We start from the raw sequence: 24,980 nt of genomic DNA on the forward strand, positions 1-24,980 counted from the left end.
TTTCCAATAATTTCCCTGTTACTGACATAAGGCTCACCAATCTGTAAAGCCCGAAATATCGATTCTCCTGCTCCTCGGATTCTGCCTAACCTGCTGTGTACTTCTCCAGCACCACATTCTTCGACTCTGCAGTCCTCACTTTCTCCTACTAGTTAATATGCTTGATAAAACTGCAGATAATCATTCAGAGATATTTAAAACTGAAGTGCAATTAATTACAATTTAAAAATATAGCAATATCAGGGCAGATGATGTGTTGCAGCTGTAACATGTGGGTCCTGGTTGACTTTTGTATGATCCATGATGGCTTCACCTGTATCTGCAGCTCAAAGAACCTCACAGTTGGTAAGCTGGCATCTGAAGTTTGGTCACTGGAGAGGGAAAACCCAACCTAGAAACTACCTACATCGTTCCAGGAGACAGTAACATGCATTAGGTTTGATTGCAAATGAAGCAGTCATAACAGTCCTGAAGTTAGGAATAGAGGGGCCTTCATCCTTGCAATTTTAAAACCAGTTAACATCCTTACAGCATGTGTGGATGAGAGCTGGAGGGAGGATGGACAAATTGCCTTGGTACTTTGATGTAGATGGTCATTGATTGAAGTGGGGTGAGCTAAAACAAATAACAGTTTGCTTGAGGAAACATTGTTCTCCATAGCAAGGACCATATAATGTGAAGAGTGTGCTGCCTGTCTGGTGCCAAAATTAGGAAATCTTCAGCAGGCCGGAAAGAAATTTTGAGTGCTGGGGGAAGATAAAGTCATTATTGTCCACAGAGGGTACCAATGACATGGGTAGGTCTAAGAAAGATACTCTGCTGAGGGAGCATGAGGAGCTGGAGACTAGAATTAAAAAGTAGAACAAAGGTATTCAACTCTGGGTTACCACCTGAGCCACAATCAGTTTCGAAGAGGGTAGTTAGGGTGAGAGTTGAATGTAGAGCTGAAACATCTATGTGGGAGAAATGGATTTTAATTCATGGAATGCTGCTACCAGTAGTGGAGATAGAGGGAACTGTGTCAATGGGTCAGCCTTCATCTAACCTGGACTGTGATCAGTGTTGTGATGAATCATGTAACTAGGGCTACAGAAAGTGCTTTAAATTAAATAGTGGGAGGTAGGGTTCATGAGAGGACAAATTTGGAAATTTATAGAGCAAGGCACAATAGTGATAAAGGTAAAGCCAACCAGTATGTGACAGCAAGTGTAAAAGCAAATAAACTCAGAGTAAGGAAAATGGTTTCTAAAATAAACTGAATTGAAGACCCTTCATCTGATGCACACAGACTTTAAAATAAGGTGTTCTTGTTGCAAAGTATCTGTCCAACGTTCCTAGGGTACATGATCCTCCTGCAAAGGAATAGAGAAAATGAAAAACAAAGTCTACTCTAACAGGAGCCAGACACTGAAAAATATGGAACAATGAATTTAAATTGGATGAGAGGATTGAGGCAATCTAAGGTCTAGGGAGAGAAAAAGAGGAATAGTGCTTACTTGGAGGGGACAGAAAGATTAAAAGGTTTGAGCCAATGGAGTTGAGAGAAAGTAATTGGACATGCACAAGGAATGGCAAAGTAGACCCCGAAATGAGAATTATTGATTTGTAGAAAAGAAAACACGACCAAAAGGTACTGAAACATGACCATCTTACATGACCCACAATACCTGACATAAAATGTAGCAGTGAAATAAAACCAATTTACAACATTAGTGGAGCTGACAAAACTGCAGAAATTATGGCTATGGCATTTAGGGCTTGTAAGTCATAAACTGATTCCAATGCATGGAACAATTTATGTTTAAGAGTCATTTATATCAACATTATATATCAACAATTAAGCCACAATGAGTGATCACTGTTCCTCCTGCTCCAACATCCAAGCTGTATTTAAGAAACCAACACAAAGATTTCTCATTCACTTGTTGCATTACAGCCATACTTCACTGCTCTCTGATCAATCAGAACTTGATCCAATTTGCTTCTGAATGCTTTAACTGAGAATCAACTGTACTCAGTTGCTATCAATTCCACATGTCAATGATTCTAAATACAGAGGTTTCATAGCTTAAGCTGATTTAGATTCTTCTTTAGCCATTGATTCCAGGATCTTGGGCAGATTTATTTTCATCACCCACTCCAGAGGATGGCAAGGAAGGCAGCGAGAAGGACAAATGTTGGAATGAATTTGACCTTGAGAGATACTCACCCAATCTTGCCTCCTGAGCAATTAAGTGCCGTGCAAGAATGTCCTGTCGGAACCTTTTGACTTGCCAGCACTCAAGGTGCTAAAATAGTTAATTAATGGTCACTTAAAGATGCCAACTTGCAACCAGCCCATTTATCTACCTTCCTAGCATACAAAAAAAGACTGATTTCCCAGGTGGGGATTCAGGTTTACTGAGGTTGTCTCTATTTATCTCAGCCTTGAGCTGTTGAGAGACTGGGATGCAGGCAAGAGGGTGATAACTGAAAGCCAATTCCTGGCCTCTATCCAATTCCCTTAACCCAGCTTTCCTAGTGAGACCCAGAAGAAAAGGAATTGCCTTTTTGTGTTTAGATTCTCTAGGCCTAGAAGCTAAGATGAGACCTCTAGCAATGATCGCTCAGACCCAGAAGCTGCCTTCTCTGATTGGCCAGCAACTTCTGGCAAGGCAAAACTATCGTGATGCACCAATAAATTCATTAGTAGCAAGTGATTAGAGCTTAATCCAATGTATTTTTTCATTGGCTCAGCTGCCAGTGAGCATGCCTGCCTCCACACTTGGCTCCAAAGTGGAAACCCTTAGCTGTACAATCATTTGCAGCAGTGAAAGAGGGCATTCATCCCATCGAGTCTTTGTTAGCTCACCTTCAAGCCACAATTTATGTTCCCCAGCCCCACTCAAGTCGTACAATCTCCAGCTATGCTTTGTTTTCAAATGATTTTTCTTTTCAAATCATGGATTGTTTTTGCATCTGACACCCTAATGGATAACAAGTTCCAGGTCATAGCACTGCCTGCCTAAAAATGTCCTTCTTCACACTTTCCCTTCATCTCTTACCCATAGTGATAAATCGATATTCCTTTGTCTTTTGATGTCAGATAATGGGAAGAGTATTTACTTCTCTTTTATATCTAAGCCTGCCTTAACCTTGTAAACCCAAATTTCTCCTCATTCTTCTTTGCCCCAAAACACATAAGATACAGTAAATAAGGTCGAGCAAATCGTTTCCACCTTGATAATCTAATTTTGTAATGTCACAGATTTCATTAAATTTCAGAGCATTCTTCTTTTAAAAGATGAATGGCTATTATATCTTGATGTAATACAAACAGTGTGTACAAAGTTAGCTTGATCCTTTAATCTGAGAATACCTCTATTTTAAGCAAGTTATTGACTTGACAGCCTATTGATTCAGTCTCTGCAATGAAATACTCCTTTTCCGTGCATGAACTGGAAACCCTTCATGTCCTATTTTGGTTTAATTCCTCTGGCAGTGATCAGTCGGGAAATTACACTGTGACTTTGTACTGTGGGGAAAATACATGTTTTTGAAATATTTCGTGTGAACAGGAACCGTGCTTTAATATTGATCATCTATTTGCATGGCGTTTTTGGAATCATTTATCCTTTAAACGTTTCCAATGTAAAAGTTGTACTTTTAAATGTGTGTAAAAGTTTTCGTTCTGAGATTGTGGATTGAATCCATATTTCACTCTGTGTTGTGGCAATGAGTAATTCTCGAGTAACAGTGGTTTGGATAATGTTTAATGCAGTGTTTAGAGTTCTAAGCGAATGGGAAAAGAAAAATAAATCGTGACAGAGGAGCCGAAATCTGAGCCCTGCTGTGCAAAGTCTGACAGTGTTGAGGTATAATAAAGGATATGGCTGAGAATAGTCTTTTGAAAACAACTGCTTTGTTTCCTAGGTTCTCCCAGGAGCCCTTTGAATAGAACTGCCCTCACTTTAATCACGGTGTGCAGCTGTGTCCTAACTGTGGTATATGGAGGCCACTTGACATGCCCCCTGATGGTAAAGGTGACCTTACATGTCCCTGAACACTTCATTGCTGATGGTGAGTTTTTTTTTCCCTTGTGAGTACTCACAGGAGACAGAAAGATTTCTTGTTGATGTTCATTTCTTTGTACTATTTGATTGGTGTGAATTTCCTGTGTGTTACAATCCAAGGAAGTTGCTCAGTACCAGCTGTGGTCTGTACCTTGTTTCTATCCAAGCCATTTTTCTCTATATCCAGTACAGTAGATAAAGCAAACATTAGAACATGCCAGAAGATAGGAAAACTTTATGCTGCTGTGAAATGTATTTGTAAAAGTTAATTGAACTCCAGCTTGTTCATTAGGTGTTTCTGCTCAGTTAGTTGGTTTTGCCTAAAATTGGCATAATCACAGTGAGACAGGACAGCATTTTACTGATGAATTGTCTTCACAAACTTTTATGCTAGCTTTAAAATCATTGACTGAGAACTGGGACCGACCCAATAAAGGTGGCCATGGACCAAGTAATAATTAGTTGTCAATGGCCATTTCCACAAGGTTTGCTTCTCTGTAGGTCTTTAAGTGTGTCAGTAATTAAACCCTTTCTTCTGGGAAGAGGGACATTAATGTATATATTTAATTCATTTTTTTTCCTAATTTAGCAAGAAATTGATTGCAGACCTAAATATAATCAGCATATGACTTTGAATTTATTTTGGAAGACTTTTTTCATCATTTAGACCCAACGTACTTGCAGGTCATGGACAGATACTCTCATTGAAAATGCTTATTTTTTTTGTAATTAACCCATTTTCAGCTGGATTAATCAAATTTCAACTGTTAATTACAAATGAATTATTGAAGAGTTTTATTTGGAAAAAGGGTTTCAAGAGATTGCCAGTTATTCTGGTTGAAGACAGATGTGTTCAGCAATGTACAAATTAGTTTGAGTGGGTAATTGAAAGAAAAAAAATACTTTAAGGTCTCAATTTAGGTCTGTTGTGCTTATTACGTTCAGAGCTCAAACTCTTCCAAATGTCACCTGACGCATTCAATAAATTCAGACAAAGTAGAAAGATATGAAAATAATTCATCTGTGCTGCTACCAATATGGTCTTGTCCATTGGTTTAATTTTCTTTTGTTTCTGCTGGCTAATGATCCTAAAGCTGTCTCATAACTGCATTGAGCAGATGAGATCTGATGTTAAATGAACAGTTCATGCTCATGTTCTCTTGAATTGCTGAAATAATCCTTACCAGTTCATTAAATAAAAGTTCAGAACTGATTATCCTCCGTAATTTCATTTGGAATGTAAAACAGACTAGATTCTTGTGATCATGAGGATGATTCTCTCGGTTACAAAGTTTTGAAAAAAACTACAGCAATGTTGGAGAGAACAGTTAAAAAATTAAGCGTTATTTTTTTAGATTAGATTAGATTACTTACAGTGTGGAAACAGGCCCTTCGGCCCAACAAGTCCACACCGCCCCGCCGAAGCGTAACCCACCCATACCCCTACATCTTAGATTTACCCCTTACCTAACACTATGGGCAATTTAGCATGGCCAATTCACCTGGCCTGCACATCTTTGGACTGTGGGAGGAAACCGGAGCACCCGGAGGAAACCCACGCAGACACAGGGAGAACGTGCAAACTCCACACAGTCAGTCGCCTGAGGCGGGAATTGAACCCGGGTCTCAGGCGCTGTGAGGCAGCAGTGCTAACCACTGTGCCACCGTGCCGCCCACAAATACTCTCACTGTGCCACCGTGCCGTTATCTAGTGTAGTGCTGACATCTATGTTTTTGGCAATGTCACTTTCATAACCAATTGCCTTAATGGAGACATTAAGTTCTGGGGAGAATTATTGTAGATTTAGAATTAATGTAGAATTATTGATTTCCAATAGTCATGAGGTGCCTTGTAAAGTGCCCTATTTTCATCAACAGCTCCAAGTCAGCAAGTGTCTTCTGGATAGAACACAGCCATTTGACAATTGACCATAATTGCTAAGTTTAACACAAGTCTTCTGAACTATACCCGGTGCAATCAGTTTCCTAGTTTGGCTTGATTGGGCAGAGAGATAATTAAACCAATAGATCACATGTGTAAACAATTGCTTGGTCATTTCCTTCAACCGTGAAAAGATGCAATAAAGTCTATTCAAACATGAAAGGTTCATTGGAAAGTTGCAACCAAAATTCACTGAAAATTATGCTGGTTACGTGAAGGTTCAGGATTCCCAGAAATTAATTTACCTAATTCTTTATAATTCCATAATTAGTTTTCCTGAAACATAATTGTTTATTTTTCAGTCTTTTTTCCATTCTTTTAATGTATTTAAGATGTAGCTTCATTATTATCAAGGGAAATGAGTTTGTCACCAAAATGTTTTAATAATAATGTTGTGTGCTTAATGAGAAAACAACTTAGAATGATAGAATCATTAAACCTGATTTAAAATTATTAATAATAACTTATTCACAACAAAATTATACCCTGAAACACAATATTGTTTCACTGGTGTACACAAGATAGTTGTTCAGGAGAATTGAGTTTTTTTTAAAATTGCTTTCAAAACCTACCTGTAATAGTGTTTGTGCATCTGAAATAACACTTTGACAAGACTTCCCAGTTATGATAATGATATGTGTGGACCTTTTAAGGGGTGTATCATAAACTGTTGTCTATCACTATCACCTCAACAGGATGTGATGTATTAGTCCCAAGCCTTCTCCAGTCTATAAGCAGCAGCACTAGCAATAGTGGAGATCAGACACATTGTACTAAACTTCACATTTAAATTGATTCAAAAGTAATTTAATCCTTAGATGAAGTCGCCATGTTATTGTTGTGTAATTGCTAAGTTCATGTCGAATAGAGGAGTATGACAGCATTTTTGAGCCATCTCAATCAGCAGAATCTCACTTAGGTTCAGGTCAGTTTTGTTGCCAGGATCCGAGTTGGGTGAATTCAATCTTGCACATTGCATCAGGTGATGAGAACATGAGTACGCATGCGTCATTGGTTTATAAAAGGCATTCTTGGAGAATAGCCTCCATCTGAAGACTAGCACTTGTTTATTAAAATGGTTTATTTTCCACTGCCCTATGCAAAGGCCCAGTGATGGCCATTTCCTAAAAATTACAGGTTAAAATGTTACATGTGTACATCAGTTCAAGAATTTACAGAAGTTTACATAGCATGAATTGCATTTAAAATGATGTTTAAAATTGTTTTCTGTGAAATGTTAAGTGAACACAAAGTCAGGGCTAAAATGAGGACTGTCAGGGGAACATAACTTACTTGAAGATGGCTTGGCTTGTGACTGCGGTGAAGTCAGTGATATAGCCAAATTGTTCCGGGTAACTGACTCTCAAAGTGACACCAAAGTTGTAAAATGAATATCTGTTGAAGGTGAGGCAATAGAAGTGAGGAAGTAGTGGCTAGCTGGTGTTGGAGGACTGTAAGGTAATTGCAGGTCCTGTGTGCACTAACGGTAACAAAGGCTTTCAGCAGAATGATCTAGATTTTGGGGAAATCCTAATTTCAGGGCTTTGAATAAGTTGTGAAAATGGTAGGTCTTCAGGAATAAGGCAGAAGTTTAAAATAACTGACAGTTTTAAAATGAGGTTAGATTATTTTTCTTAACCTTAGGTGTGAATGATGGCAATGTTTTTGAAACCTATGTTGCACATACAACTTGTGAGCTCCTCTGTGAGGGGTGAGGGTGGACAGTGCAGTGGAAAGTGTTCACATTTGACTCATATATAGGAAGTTTGCTGCTGTGCCTATTCTCCAAAATAATCTTAGTGGACTTGGCTGTGGTGTTGGAAACAAGGTAGAGTTTGTGGTAATTAAGCCATGTTCGGCAATGTGTAGGCCAAGTCATATGGTCAGCAAGTGCACTCTTTTGGATATGAAAGCACAGTATTGTGGTGGGAGGATAGGCAAATTACTTGGGATCTTATGGGCCCAAAGTCTGTGTTTAGAATTGAGCCAGCTCAAAATTCGTGAGGCCAAAAAGGGAGTAATTTTTTAAAGAAACATAATGATCACAAGATTCCACTTATTGTGAGATTACAGGTAAATTGAATGAGGCCCCCAAAACAAATTCAGTTCAGCTAACTAGAAAGTTAGTCCACAATGTACATCAATTTGGATTTTCACCCAGGATTGAAATAACTTTATTCCTTTATGACTGAAAACTGTGTTTAAATAGATCATTGAAATCTCTGAGTGCGTCTGAAGTGAACACCTTAGTTCTTAATGATGGCTTGCCAAATTAAGAGCAGGAAAAGGATTTCTGATTGATTGATTGATTTATTGTCATGGGTGCCAAAGTGCAATGAAAAGCTTCATATATGAACTGAACAGGCAGAACACAGTAAGCAAGGATGTGCGGATCAGAGATTGTATAAAGACTTAGACAGAGGCATACAGCTTACATTGTACAGGGCATGTGCTGGGCAAGATCAACATTAGCAAGATCAGCTTTATTTGAGGTTAGAGAGTCCATTCACCAGTCTAATATCGGCCAGAAAGAAGCTGTTTCTGAACCTGCTAATGTGTGTGTTCAGCCTTCTGTATCTTCTGCCTGATAGAAGAAGTTGTAGGAGATCATTATCAGGGCACGATGGGTTTTTGATGATGTTGGCAGCCTTTCCACAGCATCGAGCCATGTTAATGGAGTCTGTGGATGGAGGGTGGCTTCCATGATGGTCTGGGCTGTGCACACAACCTTCTGTACTTTCTTTGAGGCCATTCCTTTCCCACAAAAGCAGAACTGGCAAGTCTTTTTTGTTCTTAACATAACTTCATGGGGAAAGCATATTGATCTGCAAGAGAACATTCTTATCCTTTGCTTTTTCCATTCTAGACAGAGAGAGATATGTGTTGCTATAATCTTAGCAATGGATGATGAACATTATCCTGATACACGAATTGCCTCCATTTAAGTAACAGAATTTTTAATCAATGCCTCTGCATCAATCCCTATTATTCTTGCAAAAAAAGCTCTTAGTTCCTGGCAGTCTGACATTATGTGACGGCAGGAAATTGTGTTTTCTATTACTGTACTTATTATTAATGTCCCATTCAGTCAGTATAGAACACACATGGGAAAGAGAGGTATTTGAATTTGCTTTCTTAGTGAAATAATAATCCACGGAAAATGATGTTAAGAGGTACCAATAATATTGTTGTTTTCTGTAATTCACACTGTACAATATAATTAGCAATAATATATATGAGTTTTTAATCGTCTAATTCCTGTTCATAACACAACATGCCAGCTATTAATCATATATCTTCAAATACTTCCAATATTTTCAAGAACTGTGCTCCAAGTAGTCATTATTTGACCCGATGTCTTCCTGATTCTACGTATAAAATCCATTTATTTCATCGACCACCCAGACTAGCCAACTTACCCATCCGAAACTCGCTCAAGCCAATCTGACAACCTGACTCAACCCTGATTACCAACTACACCTCAACCTGACTCTTCCCCAACCACCTGAGTACTCCCCAGACTCAGACTGACCATCCGACCTGATTGGCCCCAGAACCAATTCCCTCTGATCATTTGACACCTACCCATGATTATCACTCAACCTGTCCCACCATCAACCACTCGAATAGCCCCTGACCACCTGACAATCAGCCCTCTTGGACTCCTATATGACTAGCTAAATTCCATCCTCAGACTTCCCAACCAGCCCCTGTCACCAAACCACTGTCTACCTTCTCATCCCAATTGTTCACTTACTCAACTTACTCACCTTACCACCTCACCTACTTGCGCGTGCACTCACACAACAACTTGCCCATTCACCCCCTCATACTTTCATTCATTCATTCATTCACTGACCTACACTCATTTGTTTAAAATGCTTGTACATATAAAAACTTAACAGAAACTGACAGATAAACCATAAAAAGTGAATGTATCCTTTGTTCTTGACTCAACTGTCATTTGCTGGACTTTCCCACGAGCTACTATATTCCACTGCCAACCAAATTTGGAAGATCCCAAAATAAATGGGCTGATCACATCTGGGAAATCTTGGATGGGTGGCATTGACAGCGTTGCAACATTTCCAGTGATCAGAAGATTCGGGCTGTTTCATCCAATCTCTGTCATCAACACTCATTTGTTGTCCCACTGGTTTTATTTAGTTTTGCAGTATGCAAATGTAACTCAGTTGCTCTTGGCAACAGCCAGTGAATCCCGTGGAACTGCTCCATGTAGGTAAACCATTCCATTGCCTTCAGCTGTAAGCTCGCCCATTATTGGCTGACAGTAAGACTTGGTGCTGCAATTAGAAAGTGCAGATTGTGCATTATGTTAAATTAATACCTAGTGTCAAGTTATGAATGGAAATTTCCTTGATGTTCAGGCAACATTATAATCTGCTTTGACTTAATTCTCATTGTTTTCAGTGACAATTGAGCACTTCATTATTGAATGGTTCTTGTCTGTTTTGAATCCTAAATGTTTGGTGTTTTTTGACATTACTGTCCATCCAACAGGGTTATGAATTGGTGTATTAATGTGAAGAACAAACAGTGTCAGGGAACATTGAACAGGTTCCTTTAACTTCTGCCATTCTCTGTTGTTCAGGGAGCAGTTTTGTTGTCAGTGAGGGAAGCTTTCTGGATGTGTCCGACTGGTTAAATCCAGCCAAATTATCGCTGTTCTATCAAATCAACTCCACATCTCCATGGACAAGAGACCTTTGTGGACAAAGGACGTTAGAGCCTTGTGAGCATCTTTGTGATGAAGAAACGGGTGAGTTATGTGTCCTCTAACATTGAGTATCTGTGTTTTTCAAATGTGAAATTATCTAACTTGGTGCTTATTTATTTAGGTTCAAGTTTCGGGCCCTAATTTAGCTATCTTCTCAGATCCATTAAATGTTGCTTTCATTCTAAAATTAGGTGGAATGAAAAATACTGTAGAACACCTTTGTTTTGTGATCTGGCAGTTCCAGTTGCAGTTTGGCTGTTGAGGGTAAATAACTTCTGCTTATCCTTGTTGAGATAAGCTTAAAAAGAAGTATTTTTTTAATCTTAAGATGAAACATGAGATATGTTGCTACAACAAGCAAATATGTAATTGGATTTATTTACAAATTTCCCTGATTTGTGTTTCTAAAGAAATATCAAGTTCACCTTTCATTGGGTGGGGATTTGCTGGCAACTTGAGCTAAAAGCAAAATCTTTAATTGAGGTGACGGTATGTGGTTTTCACTGCATATTATCAATAAAGGTCACACTGTAAGTCAGAAGTCAGATGAAACTTTGGAATCATGAATTAAAACCAGCTTTCTCTAGTTTTGTTGTGAGCATTTTTATCATTCTTGTTGGGTATGGAAATTACCTTGAAAAGGTGGATGGCAGGTCTTTGACCAGGTTGGTATCAGTTTTCAATATACTGATGATTCTAATTGATACCAACTCTTGAACTAAGTTTTGTGCATGACTGTAAACATCTAACCACTGCATTGGAGCAGCTCTTGTCGCTAAATGTTTTGGAATCATAGAGAGTTCAATGTTTTGGCAATGGGCTGGGGGTGGTGAGGGAGATAGTTGGCATATTGGGAGGGGCATCAGCAGGGGAACCTGGCATCTATCCTATTTGTAGCAGTGATCTTTTGACCCATTTTAGTGACCAATAAAAGAAGGCTCACCACCATGCCGCACCTCCCATTGGGTTTTGGGAAACAGGCTGGTCTCCTTGCTGCATGTCCATCCAATCTGGGTGTTTCAAATATCAGGCGAAATCTCATTCAAAAAGGCTTAGCTTCTTCATGTTTTTTTTTAACAATATGAGTAATCATGTAAAAGGTGGGCTTCTTGTCAATTCAGTGATTTCTAATTAGTTTTTATCTGCAAGGACTTCAACTGTGTGCCCTCGACAAACAGGGATTTGGTTACAACAACCTTTGCTTTTCCACATTTAACTGCACAAGTCCGGACGACTGACATTACTCTCAGTTTCATGGAGTAATGACAACAAATGCTGACCATCTTTATCATTGCAAAATCCAGCTCACTGTTTAAAATAATACTTGTTGATCAGAAAATGTGCTGGACACAAGTTGAATGAGTTGCAGAGATTATTTTTCTGCACACCTGTCAAACCTCTTTCCCTCAGTGACCACCAAAAAGAACATCTGCTGTTTTATTCCTGCAGTTTGTGGAATCCTGCATAATTGTCTGTGGCATAATGGTCCTGAAATATTTGGTCCACGTTTTTGTGCACTGCTTTTAAGTAAGTTTCCTGTTTCATTGTCTGACGATTTTGGACTTAAACTCACTGCAGAACTTCAGGCTGACACTCCAATGCAGTGCTAAGGGAGTGCTGCACTGTGAGTTACTGTCTTTCACATGAAATGTTAAACTGAACCCTGTCTACTCTTTCATGTGAACATAGAAGATCCTGTGTTATGACTTGAAGCACAGGGGATTGCATCTTGATGCTATAGTGGATATTTAGCCCTCAACCAAAGCGTCTGAAGTAGTTTAATTGACCTCATTAGTATTTTTTGGACTATAGTCTTAGTTGGTTATGCTCTTCCAATTTTAAAGTCATAAATAAGACTTCAAAGGTAATACATTGGCTGCTAAAGTTCCTTTGGGATCTCTAGAGACTTGAAAGATACTATACAAATGCACATTCTTCTTTCTGTTGTGAAATATGTTTTGAGGAATTCAAATGTTCCACTTTCCTCCCAGGCGGTTAGCGGTTGCTGCCTGACCAGTTGTGCTTTTCCAGCACCACACCTTTTGACACTGCTAGCATTAATATGCTGGTTGCCAGTGAGACAAGAGACAACACTAAATCTTGGAAGTTTGCGTCGCATGTAGACAGGGTGGTTAAGAAGACATTTAGCACGCTTAATGTTGTTTCTCAGACCTTTGAGTAAAGGTATTGGGACATCATATTTAGGTGGTACAAGCCATTGGTATGGCCTCCTTTGGAGCATTGTGTCCTGTTCTGGTCACCCTGTTATTGGAAGGATATTGTCAAGCTGGAGAGGGTTCAGAAATGATTTACCAGGATGTTCCCAGGAATGGAGGGTTTGAGTTGTAAGGGGGAGCTGGATAGGCTGGAACTTTTTTCACTGGAAAGTAGGAGGTTGAGGGTTGACCTTGTTCAGGTTTATAGAATCATTTGGGCATTGATAAGGTGAATGGCAGGTGTATTTTCCCTAGGATGGGGGATTTCAAGACTGAGGGCACAACTTTAAGGTAAGAAGAGAAAGATTTAAAATGACATGAGAGGTGACATTTTTACACCGCGAATGGTTCATGTGTGGAATGAACTTCCAGAGGAAGTGCTGGATAGGGGCGGTTACAATTCTTAAAAGACATTTCGATAAGTACACAAATAAGAAATATTTGGAGGAAAATGAGCCAGATGCAGGTCTGCGGAGCAAGTTTACTTTAGGATTATGGTCAGCATGGATTGGTTATTTCTGTGCTATATGACATCATAAGTAGTCTGTATTGTTTGCTGCATTTTATATGATATCTATACAAGAGTGCTTCAATGAGGAAAGTAGCATTGTTGTAATTGGTGTGAGCTCCAAGTAATGCTAGGTGAAAGTGAGGACTGCAGATGCTGGAGATTAGAGTTGAGAGTGTGGTGCTGGAAAAGCACAGCAGGTCAAGCAGAATCCAAGGAGCAGGAAAATTGACGTTTCGGGCAAAAGCCCTTCATCAGGAATACTGCCCACAGTGCTCTCACATTCATCCATCTGAATACTGTAGGTATTCAACGATTCTATGAACACAATTATGAATATCAAGTTAATAAGTCATGATAATATTTTAGAGGTCACTTTTTGTTCTGGCAATATTTACATGGGTAAGGGAATTTAAAGGGTGTGCTTTCAAGATGACCAGAATGTCTCTCAGTGGCAAATTCGAAAGGTGAAGATTCTTTGTTTATTAAATTAAGAGATTCAGCTGTGTAAAGGCAAGGAAGCTCACTAGTTAAAGTAGTAGACGTGATATCTGCAAACTTTGCTAAAAAGGACATTTCAGAGAGATTTCTTTTGTGAGTAAGAGTTAATTTAGTTTAGAAGTGTTCAGTGAACACTGAAAGGTTGTAACATTCATTTACTTGATCAGAACAAAGAAGAGATTATAAATGAGTGATAATTAACTTAAAGGTCAGTTCGAGGACATCCAAGAGCAGGCTATATCATTATGCAGATTGGTGGAGTTTAGGAATGCTTTCTGGTTTCAATTTCTCTGGGTTTTTTGCTGACAGAGCTAGTTGCAGCTTAGATCTGGTGTTTGTGCTTATGGCTCACTGAGGAAAGGTGGCAAATAAATTAGTTGGGTCGACCAGCGCAATAAATAGAGGTTTTCTTCCTCTCTGTGGATGTGGGCATCATTAGTTGAGCCAGCATTAATTGTCCGTTCTTAGTTGCCCTTGAGAACATGCTACTGTGTTATCTTCTTGAACCACTGCAATTCCTGTGCTGTAAGTAGACTCACAATGCCCTTAGGGAGGGAATTCCAGGATTTTGACCCAGTAACACAGTGTTATATTTCCAAGTCAAGATGGTGAGAGACTTTGAGGGGACTTTGGTGTTCTCATGTACCTGCTGCAGTTGTCCACCTAGATTAAAGTGGTCATGGGTTTGGAAGGTTGTGTCTCAGGAGTTTTGGTGAATTTCTGCAATGCATCTAATGAGCATCAGTGGTGGAGGGAGTGGATATTTGTGGATGTGGTGCCAATCAAGTGAATTGTTTTAACCTGATGGTTTCAAGCTTCTTGAGTGCTGTTGGAGTTGCACCCATCCAGGCAAAATGGGGAGTATTCCATTGCATTCTTTGATGGACAAACTTGAGGAGTCAGGAGATTAATTACTTGCTACAGTATTCCTTGCCTCTGACCTGCTGTTGTAGTATTTATATGACAAGTCCAGTTGAGTTTCTGATCAATTATAACCTCAAGGATGTTGATATTGGGGATTTCAGTGTTGGTAACACCATGTCAAGCAGCAATGGTTAAATTGTTTGTTATTGGAGCTGCTCATTGCCTGGCATTTGTGTAGTGTGAATGTTACTGGTCAGTTGTCACCCTAAGCTTGGATATTATCCAGATCTTGTTGTATTTGAACATGGACTGCTTCAATATCTGAGGAGTTGTGCAATTATTGGTGAATAACCCCACTTCTGATCTTATGATGGAAGGAAGGTCATTGGTAAAGCAGCTGAAGATGTTTGAGCCTAGGACACTACTCTGAGGAACTCATGAAGAGATGTCCTGGAGCTGAGATGACTGACCTCCAACAACAACAACAGTCATCTTCCTCTGTGCCAGGTATCACTTCAAACAGCAGCAAGTTTGCCCCTGGAGTCCCATTGATTCCAATTTTGCGAGGGCTCATCTATTCAACACTCAGAAGAATGCAGCCTTGATATCAAGAGCTATCACTCTCACCTCACCTATTGAATTCAGCTCTGTGTCCATGTTTGAATCAAGGCTGTAATGAGCTCAGGAACTGAGTGGCTCTGGCGGAATCCAAACTGGGCATCACTGAGCAGGTAATTGCTGAGCAGGTGCTGCTTGATAGCACTGTTGATGACACCTTCCATTGGTTTCCAGATGATCGAAAGTAGACTGATTGGGCAGTAATTGACCAGAATGCCTTTGTCCTGTTTTATATGTGCAGAACATACCTGGGCAATTTTCCACATAATCAGCTAGATGCCAGTGTTGTAAGTTGTACTGGAAAAGCCTGGCTAGGGGAGCGGCCTGTTCTGGAGCACAGCCCTAGTATTAGTGGAATGCTGTTATGGCCCTGAATGTTTGCACTACCCAATACCTCCAACCATATCTTGATATCATACAGAGAGAATTGAATTGGCTTCAGCATGGAGGAGTTGGACCGAAAGGTCTGTTTTCATGCTGCATAACTCTATGACTCGCATCTATGATGCTGCAGGTCACTAGAAGAGACCGTGATGAATTATCAGTTTGTCACTTCTAGCTGAAGGTGACTCAAATGATTCAGTCTTGTATAATTTCTTCACTGACCTTATGAAATGTGGTTGTGACGCAATCTCAGTTTGATTCTTTATGATGGAACAGGTTGCCTCATTCGAAGCCAGTGAACGAATACACAGTGGTCTCAACAGAATCTTGTAAAGAAAACAAAATAATCAATGCGTTAGCTTGGAAGTGTCAGACTGAAGCATCCAGAATCAAAAGCTGGTAAATGGAAGTTTTACCTCCCAAAATACTAGAGCTGAGGAGAATTCTCTGAGGGCTGGTGTAATACTTCTGGGTGGTCCTTGCAGAAGTAACTGTGAGGATGGTCTGGCTTATCAGGGAATCCTTGGGAGAAGTAAGATGTAAAACTGATTGCATAACAGGAATAGTTATAAACTATATTGTTAAGCTAATTGTCTTTTCATTCAATTACAGCATATACAATAATATTTGGTTAAAGGAAAGTGAAATGTTGCAGCAGTGCTCTTTTAGTTCCAAGCAAGATGTTTGGACTTTTCTTTAAATGTTTACAGTTCCTAAGCAAATCATGACAACATCAGTAAACTTAATTGCATGAGTCTAGAAAGTGGAGAGAAGCAATTGGAGTGAATTTAAAAAGTGAAGGTTCTGCATGTATGGCATCATTCTGCAGCACCAGATAGTCAAGTTGCTTCTGAGTGAAGACAATAGGGACATAGCCAGATTTGAATGGCATCCAATCTCGCCCTTCCTAATGTTCCTCCAACTGCCTACTTCCAAGGATTTGTCAAGCATCCGCCATCAGCTCAGTAAGTAATTGACTGAAGACTTATCTCCTTCCAGTTCAGGCTGTTTTGTTGTGTGCTGTCTGCTCTTGCAGAGTGAGAGAGAGAGAGTGACTATTTGAGTGCTTCTCATAAAGACTTATGCAGATATAAGATTAATCATAAGCTTGCCCCCATCCTAACGTTAGGTGTGGGGATATCCACTGATAGTCAGGCAGTGTTCCGTTCAATGTGCAATTCCTTACATGTTGAAGCAGTTCATACTCCTTTGTAGCAAGTTCTGGGCAACATTTAAGTAGATTCATGGCAAGTAGCAATTGTGACATACAAATGACAGGGAATGATTGCTCCAACAAAACCTGGCTAACATACGGTCACACTACAAACACCAGTCACATATCATCAATATCCATGGGGTCACAATCAACCAGAAATTGAATGGGACTAAGTACTTAAACATTGTTGCTACAGGAACAGACTACAAGCTGTATTCCTACTTGAGTGATTCATACCTTAACTCCCTAAAACTTTTGCCTCATCTAAAAGGCACAAGCCTACAGTGTGTTGGAATGCACTGTATTTTTCTAAATGAATACAGATCCATAAACATGCAAGAAACCTGACACCATCCAGTGAAAAAACAGCCTATTTGATTGGCACAGTGTCCACCATTTGAAATATTCATTCCTGATACATCATGGATGCTCAATGTACGATCTAAAAGATACATAGCACATCCCCTTTGACAGCCCTTCCCTACCCTTCTCCATCAGAAGGATAAGGGCGGTAGATGAGTAGGGGCATAGCCTCTTCATGTGTCACAATGTTTTAACTTGGAAATATATTATCATTCCAGGAATAAATTAAGCAAACCTATTTCATCAGAATGCCATGGAAAAAGAACAATCTTTGAGCAGGCTAAGTGAAGAGGTTGAGATCAAAACATGGTTCCAGCATTTCAGCATTTAACAGATGCATGTGGTTCACTCCAGTTGCTATGGTGTAAATACATAATTCTGGAGATGAGTTACTCACTGTACATTTCCTAGCTTCTCCCCTGCTATTGTAGCTACAGTATGTATATGACTAATTCGGTTCAGTTTCAGGTCAATGGTAAGAAGTAGGATGTTGATAGTGGCGGAATTCAGTGATGACGAGATCATTGAATGTCAAGGAATGTTGGTTAGATTCTCTCTTGTTGCAAATAGCCCTTACCAGGCAGTTATGAGGTGTGGACATTACTTGCTGTTTGTCCTGGATGTTGTCCCGGTCAAATGAAATTTGGCAATGAACTATTTCAGTATCTGAGGAGTAACAAATGGTGATGAACACTGTGCAGTCATTGGGGGAAAAGATAAGTGCTGGGATTTCAGTGTGTAGAGTTGAATCAAGCTCTGTAAGAAATATAAAATTGAGAAATAAACACTGCAGTACGTCATACTCACCTGATGACCAGGTTGGGTTGTTGAATCTTCCCTACTTGTCCTGGAAATGATGTTCCTTGCAGTTGTATTTCTGTCACATTCTTCCAGGTAATCAGATGCATTTACCTGGCCACACACCTGTCACCACTAAGAAAGAGGACCTGTCTACAACTCTTACCTGCTTTAACTGCACAGGTCTGAACCTGATGGAGACATGATTCACTTACAACCTACAACTCCAATAAGAATTTTCAAAGAGAGAGATTATAAAGAAGTTGAAGCGCATTGGAGAAAAACAGTTCTCCATTGAGACTCAAATTACACCTGATCATAAATACCAAGCCTTACACAGATGACATTGAGTAGGTCAGGTGATCATCCTGCTCACTAATCATCACCAAGTAAAACTCGCTGCCAATATTTTTGTACACCACAGCCTTGTTTATAAGGTGATTAACAAATAAGGTGATTAACAAAATGTCAAATTGAAATGAAATAATCATGTATAGTTGAAAACAAAGGCTTCTTTAATTAATTGTAAATTAAATTCTGAAGGACACTGCAGTTTTTAATTTCTGTTTTTGTATATTACCTGCCTCTAATTCTTCATCTTGGATCAGTAAGTTTTGATTACATTTTCCAATCAAAATGCCAGCCTCATTTTGATGTTTCGCATCAGTCTGTTTAGCTGTAAGAAAAGGACTGGGAAAACTTTCTTTTCATGTATTGCTGTTTAATCGACTGATATTTAGATGATTCCCTCCTATCAGACTCTTTCCCAGCTTATTTTCTGCTCTCTTGACCTTATTCTGGCTACCCAAAATGCACTTTCCTGGTTTTTATTTTATCTGGAATGATTTTCTTGTCCCAAGATTTCCCCTTCACCTTTCAGTGTATCGTGAGCACATAACCAACTTTGGAAAACGCAGCATTAGCTTTACTATGGACAATGACAATATAATCACGAATGGGAATGTTATGATTCAGATTTTGTAAGAAAGTAACTTTGCTTTAAATGGACACAAGGACCCTTAAAATTTGCAACCAGAACTCACCTGACCTTGTAATATTACAGTGTTTTCAAGCTCCTGGAAATCTGCAAGTGAATTTAAACAGACATACTCAGACATCTGAAGGTATTTGAAATTTAGTGTGCATTTCCACAAGGGTAGACAGTAGCTCATTAATGGTAGCTTCTCTGGGGATTTCAGTAGTCCCCTCCCATCTCACCAAATATGGAACAATGAGCTATCCAGATTGATAGCTAAGGCAAGGCAAAAACCTTGACGAAAAGACAGTAGACGAATCTTTCATATATTATGGAAAAATGTTGAAACACCTTTGGAGAAGCAACCATTTAAGTTTCGATCTGTACAAGATAGGCTGAGTTACATCATTTTAAACCAAATATCCCTAGAAGTCTGAGAGTTCTTATCCAAAGGAAGTACAAAGGGAAAAGCTTTCAGAAATCAGCTATGCTTCAGTTGGAATAAAATAGGTAACCTTCACATGTAGGTACCACAGAAATAGTGAAATAAAAACCTTCTTGCCCTTTCTTCTCTGAAAGCCTTATTTGTAAATTGAGGTAAATTCTTATTTCACATCGTCAATTCATTCACACTTGGAAAAGTCATGGAGCAATGACTGCAGTCTGATCTTAATTTAATCATTCTAATTATCCGCACCTACTTTGAACCTTTTTATCTGTATTTACTTTAACGAATAACTGTATCCATTTTTCCACTGTAACATTCAGTAATAAATAACCACATGTCATAAACTAACCTGTTTCAGTTTAATGTAATGAGAGGTACATCAAGTTCCAAGCGATACCCTAAAATCTAGGCAGATGATTTCTGGGCCTCTTACTGAGATATTTGTATCATCGATAGTCACAAGTGAGGTGCTGGAAGACTGGAGATTGGCTAATGTGGTGCCACTGTACAGAAAAGATGGTAAGGACAAGCCAGCGAACTGTAGACAGGTTGTTGGAGGGAATCCTGAAGGACAGGATATACATGTATTTGGAAAGCAAGGACTGATTAGGGATAGTCAACATGGCTTTATGCGTGGGAAATCATGTCTCACGAACTTGATTGAGTTTATTGAAGAAGTGACAAAGAGGATTGATGAGGGCAGAGCAGTAGATTTGATCTATATGGATGACAGTAAGAAATTCAACAAGGTTCCCCATGGGAGACTGGTGAGCAAGGTTAGATCTCATGGAATACAGGGAGAACTAGCCATTTGGATACCGAACTGGCTCAAAGGTAGAAGACAGAGGATGGTGGTGGAGGGTTGTTTTTCAGACTAGACACCTGTGACCAGTGGAGTGCCATAAGGATCGGTGCTGGGTCCTCTACTTTACATCATTTATATAAATGATTTGGACGTGAGCATTAGAGGTATAGTTAGCAAGTTTGCAGATGACACCAAAATTGGAGGTGCAGTGGACAGCGAAGAAGGTTACCTCAGATTAATAACGGGATCTTGATCAAATGGGCCAGTGGGCTGAGAAATGGCAGATGGAGTTTAAATTAGATAAATGTGAGGGAAATTTTGGGAAAGCATATCTTAGCAGGACTTATACACTTAATGTTCAGGTCTTCGGGACTGTTGCTGAACAAAGAGACCTTGGAGTGCAGGTTCATAGCTCCTTGAAAATGGAGTTGCAGGTAGATAGTGAAGAAGGCATTTGGTATGCTTTCCTTTTTTAGTCAGAGTATTGAGTACAGGAGTTGGGAGGTCACATTGCGGCTGTACAGGACATTGGTTAGGCCACTGTTGGAATATTGCGTGTAATTCTGGTCTCCTTCCTATCAGAAAGCTGTTGTGAAACTTAAAAGGGCTCAGAACAGATTTACAAGGATGTTGCCAGGGTTGGAGGATTTGAGCTACAGGGAGAGGCTGAACAGGCTGGGGCTGTTTTCCCTGGAGGTCGGAGGCTGAGGGGTGACCTTATAGAGGTTTATCAAATCATGAGGGGCATGGATAGGATAAATAGACAAAGTATTTTCCCTGGGGTGGGGGAGTCCAGAACTAGAGAGCATAGGTTTAGGGTGAGGAGAAAAGATATAAAAGAGACCTAAGGGGCAACTTTTTCACACAGAGGGTGGTACTTGTATGGAATGAGCTGCCAGAAGAAGTGGTGGAGGCTGGTACAATTGTAATATTTAAGAGGCATTTGGATGGGTATATGAATAGGAAGGGTTTGGAGGGATATGAGCCAGGTGCTGGCAGGTGGGACTAGATTGGGTTGGGATATCTGGTCGGCATGGACGAGTTGAACCAAAGGGTCTGTTTCCATGTTGTACATCTCTATGACTTTATGACTCTAAAGCTTGGATGTCGGTCATTTTTCAACTGAAACGCTCAAAAAGCTACAATGGGATCTAAGTGAACTATCCAAATTCACGGCTCATGAACCTCTCTGTGGGTATGTCTGATGCTGCTGTGACAATGCCCACTTTTATCTTCATCTCTCCTAACCCCTGCACTTTCCCTAAACTGTTCAAATGCCCATTCAGCATTGAGTACTGAATGAGCAGAAATTTTCTCCAACTAATTACTGGTAAGAATGTAGTCAGTGTCTTTGGTGGGTGTCACAAACTCATCACTCCTCTGTCCACTGATATATGTTCCCCCCACCGCCGCCCCATTTAAGTAATACACTTATTATAAAATAGTCATCTTTGTTCTCAGACCCCTCTATGGTATTACCCTTTTGTGATCTGCAGCCCTATAACCTCCAGAGAACTTCTGTCCTTTTGAATATTTAAGAAATTAAGCAATTCGCTGCTTGCAACTGCCTCTTCAACTGCCAAGGTCCTAAACTCTTGAATTCCCCTTAATTCTTGTTCCCTCTTTTCAGCTTTAAGACACTCTTTCAAACTATCCTCGTTGAAGTTCTTGGTCATCTGGCTGAAGATCTTTTATTGTGGCTCGGTGTCAATGTTTGCTTAGATAATGCTCCTGCAAAGTTTAAGATATTGTAAAAGTAAATATTGTAAAACTATTGTTGATACATTTGTTGATATTTTCACAGCTACTTATGTTGTCAGGCCTCTGAATGGTACTGCTGATGGATGTTGATGTTGATTGCTGCGCAGTGTGTATTGTTTAATAGGAACATTTCCTTCGCAAGGTGTTATTTTGTTAGGTACTGTATTTAAACCAATAAAAATGAATTATATTTAATAAGCAAATTTTTATGAATGAGCCCATTTTAATTTCATGTTGGGTCTCTGTTATTAGGTTTTTACTTCATCAGATTCTTGCCAAATTAGCAATAGAAAAGAGCTATTTAAATGAAATCAATGACACTTTTTCACTGAATATTGATTTTTATCTCCCTGAATTATCATATTTCACAACTGCAAAGCTTATGATTCTTTAATTGTCAATTTATTCTGTCTTTATTTGTGTTATGATGGGGTGAAAACTGAAACTGATCTTCCAATTAGTTCCAACATTGAAATTAAGGCCCATCGAGCCTGCTTTGTCATTCAGAATGATCATGGCTGATCCCCCATCACAATGCCATCTTCTCAGTCTCTCTCTATCCCCCTTTACTCCTCCAGCTTTTAGAAATGATTCCATTTCCTTCTTAAATATTTTCAGTGATTTCATCTGCACAGCCTTCTGTGATAGAAAATTTCACAAATTTACACATTCACACGCTCTGAGTGAAGCCAGTTCTCCTCAGCTCCATTGCAAATGTGCAAACGCATTTCCTGAGACTAGCTAGACGAACCATCAACCCTGCATTTAATTTGTCCAGTCCAAGTCTCACACATATCAATGAGATCCCTTCTAATTCTTTGCAACTCCAATGGATGTAGGCCCATTCAACTCAATCTCTCCTTCTCTGTTAAACCTGTCATCCTAGCAATCAGTCGAGTGAAAGTTCACTTCTCGACAGTGTTGAAGAGCTTTTGTCTGAAACATCGATTCTCCTGCTCCAAGCATGCTGCCTGACCTGCTGTGCTTTTCCAGCACGACACTCTCGACTCTGATCTCCAGCATCTGCAGTCCTCACTTTCTCCTATCTCAAAAGTTCACTTCTGTCTATGGCAACTATTTCATTTCTTCGGTAAAGAGATAAAAATTGCAGAAAATACTTGCCAAAGCCTTGAACAGCTGTAGTAAGACTTCCTTGCTCCTGGACACAAACCCTCTTGCAGTGATGGCCAACATACCATTTGCTGTCCTTTCTGCAGCTGCATTCTGGCTTTCAATAACCAGTGTACAAGGGCACCCATGTCCTTTCATGCATCCACACTTCCCAATCAAATAATAATCTGTCGTTTTATTCTTTTGACTGCATGTTATTCACATCATACTGCAACTGCTGTGCAATCCAAAGGTGTGCTGGTTGGGTAGATTGGCTGTGCTAAATTGCCCCATAATGTCCAAGGTTGTGCAGGCTAGGTGGTTTAGTTATGATAAATGCAGAGATAGGATAGGTATGTGGGATCTTCTTTCAAGGGTCAGTGCAGTCTCAATGGGCCAAATGGCCTCTATCTACACTGAAGGGATTCTATGATTCTATTTGCCCAATCAGTCAATTCACCTGAAGCATCCTGAAATCTCTTTACATCCCTCTCACCACTTACATTCTCCCTAGTTTTGTGTTGTTAACAAATAGAATTATTGGACTTGATTCACTTGCTGGAGTTGTGCCTTTTCAAATAACTGGGCGCAAACACAGATGCTTTGTGATATCCCATTTGTCATATTTTCCACTACAAATATGATTCATTTATTCCTACTTTGTTTTCTGTTGGCTAACCAATACTCAATCCATGTCAGTATATAACCAACATTTGTAAACACTGTTCTTTTATGTATCTGATTTAATTAACTACTGGGAATCATTTTACAGTAATAATGAGATGTTGTTTACCATGCGGCATGGTTTATTGTCATTGCAATCCTATGAAACCCGTCATGCCCTTTGATTTCCCCCTGCAGTTCTGAAATGTGTATGTACTCACATTGGTTTGAAATCTGCTTTGGAATTGCAAAATGGTGAAGAAATTGCAGCTGGCCTGATTACAGCTGCTGAACTGAAGTTGAGGCTACTCTTCCTGCTCCCAAAGCTCCTGCTTCTTGTGCTGACGTTGTGTCCAGAATGTCACTCCTTCTGATCCGAGTGGTCCCTTTAACTACAGTTCTCTGGGTCATTCCCAATTACAGTGACTCACTACCGTTTACTATATCATGATGATAACCGATATGCAGATTCCTCCTTTGTAGTTACAGCAGTTTGATGCATTAATGTAATTAGAATAATTCATTACTCCATGTTAATGAGTTTCTGTCTCAGGGAAAGGTGTTACGAAAAGGCGATATTGGATATTGCAATTTCCCTATTGATTGAGCTGACAGTGGGAGCCAGGCTGTCTCAAAAACATTTCTATTGAAACTGAGATTTATTGTTCCATCTCAAACCTTGCATCATTGTCTCATCAAAATCTATTCAATGCAGTCAGTCAAGGTAAATGGCTTACATATCTGTCTGCCCTGATCTAATTTAACAGTGAAGTCTGCAAGCTTCCAGGATTACTGACTAGGTTCCTTACCCAGCATGCTGTTCAGTTGACCAGTTGCTTTTAGTGTCCCAATAGAGCTGTTATTTTATTTAGAAGGAGATTCCACTACCTACACAAAATGTGCTTTAATTTTGCACAATAACTTTTTCAGTGTTACTTGATCTAAAGTTTTCTGAAAGTTCGAATACACTGTGTCCACTGGTTTTCCCCCACCTATTGTAGTGATTACATCCTCAAA

At 39.6% G+C, this 24,980-nt stretch overlaps 1 protein-coding gene across 4 annotated transcripts in view; it reads left to right on the forward strand.

Annotated features, from left to right (window-relative positions):
- LOC140469697 (astrotactin-2-like) overlaps nt 1-24,980 on the forward strand; it is a 1,585,258-nt gene that overhangs the window by 657,264 nt on the left and 903,014 nt on the right. For all 4 annotated transcript variants that reach the window (XM_072566454.1, XM_072566452.1, XM_072566453.1 and 1 more), the window contains 2 exons: nt 3,913-4,059; nt 10,607-10,774. In XM_072566454.1, coding sequence (XP_072422555.1) covers nt 3,913-4,059; nt 10,607-10,774 — 315 coding nt within the window. The remainder of the gene's footprint in view (nt 1-3,912; nt 4,060-10,606; nt 10,775-24,980) is intronic.

Source organism: Chiloscyllium punctatum, chromosome 49, assembly GCF_047496795.1.
Source record: "Chiloscyllium punctatum isolate Juve2018m chromosome 49, sChiPun1.3, whole genome shotgun sequence".
In the NCBI taxonomy this organism is placed as follows: domain Eukaryota; kingdom Metazoa; phylum Chordata; class Chondrichthyes; order Orectolobiformes; family Hemiscylliidae; genus Chiloscyllium; species Chiloscyllium punctatum.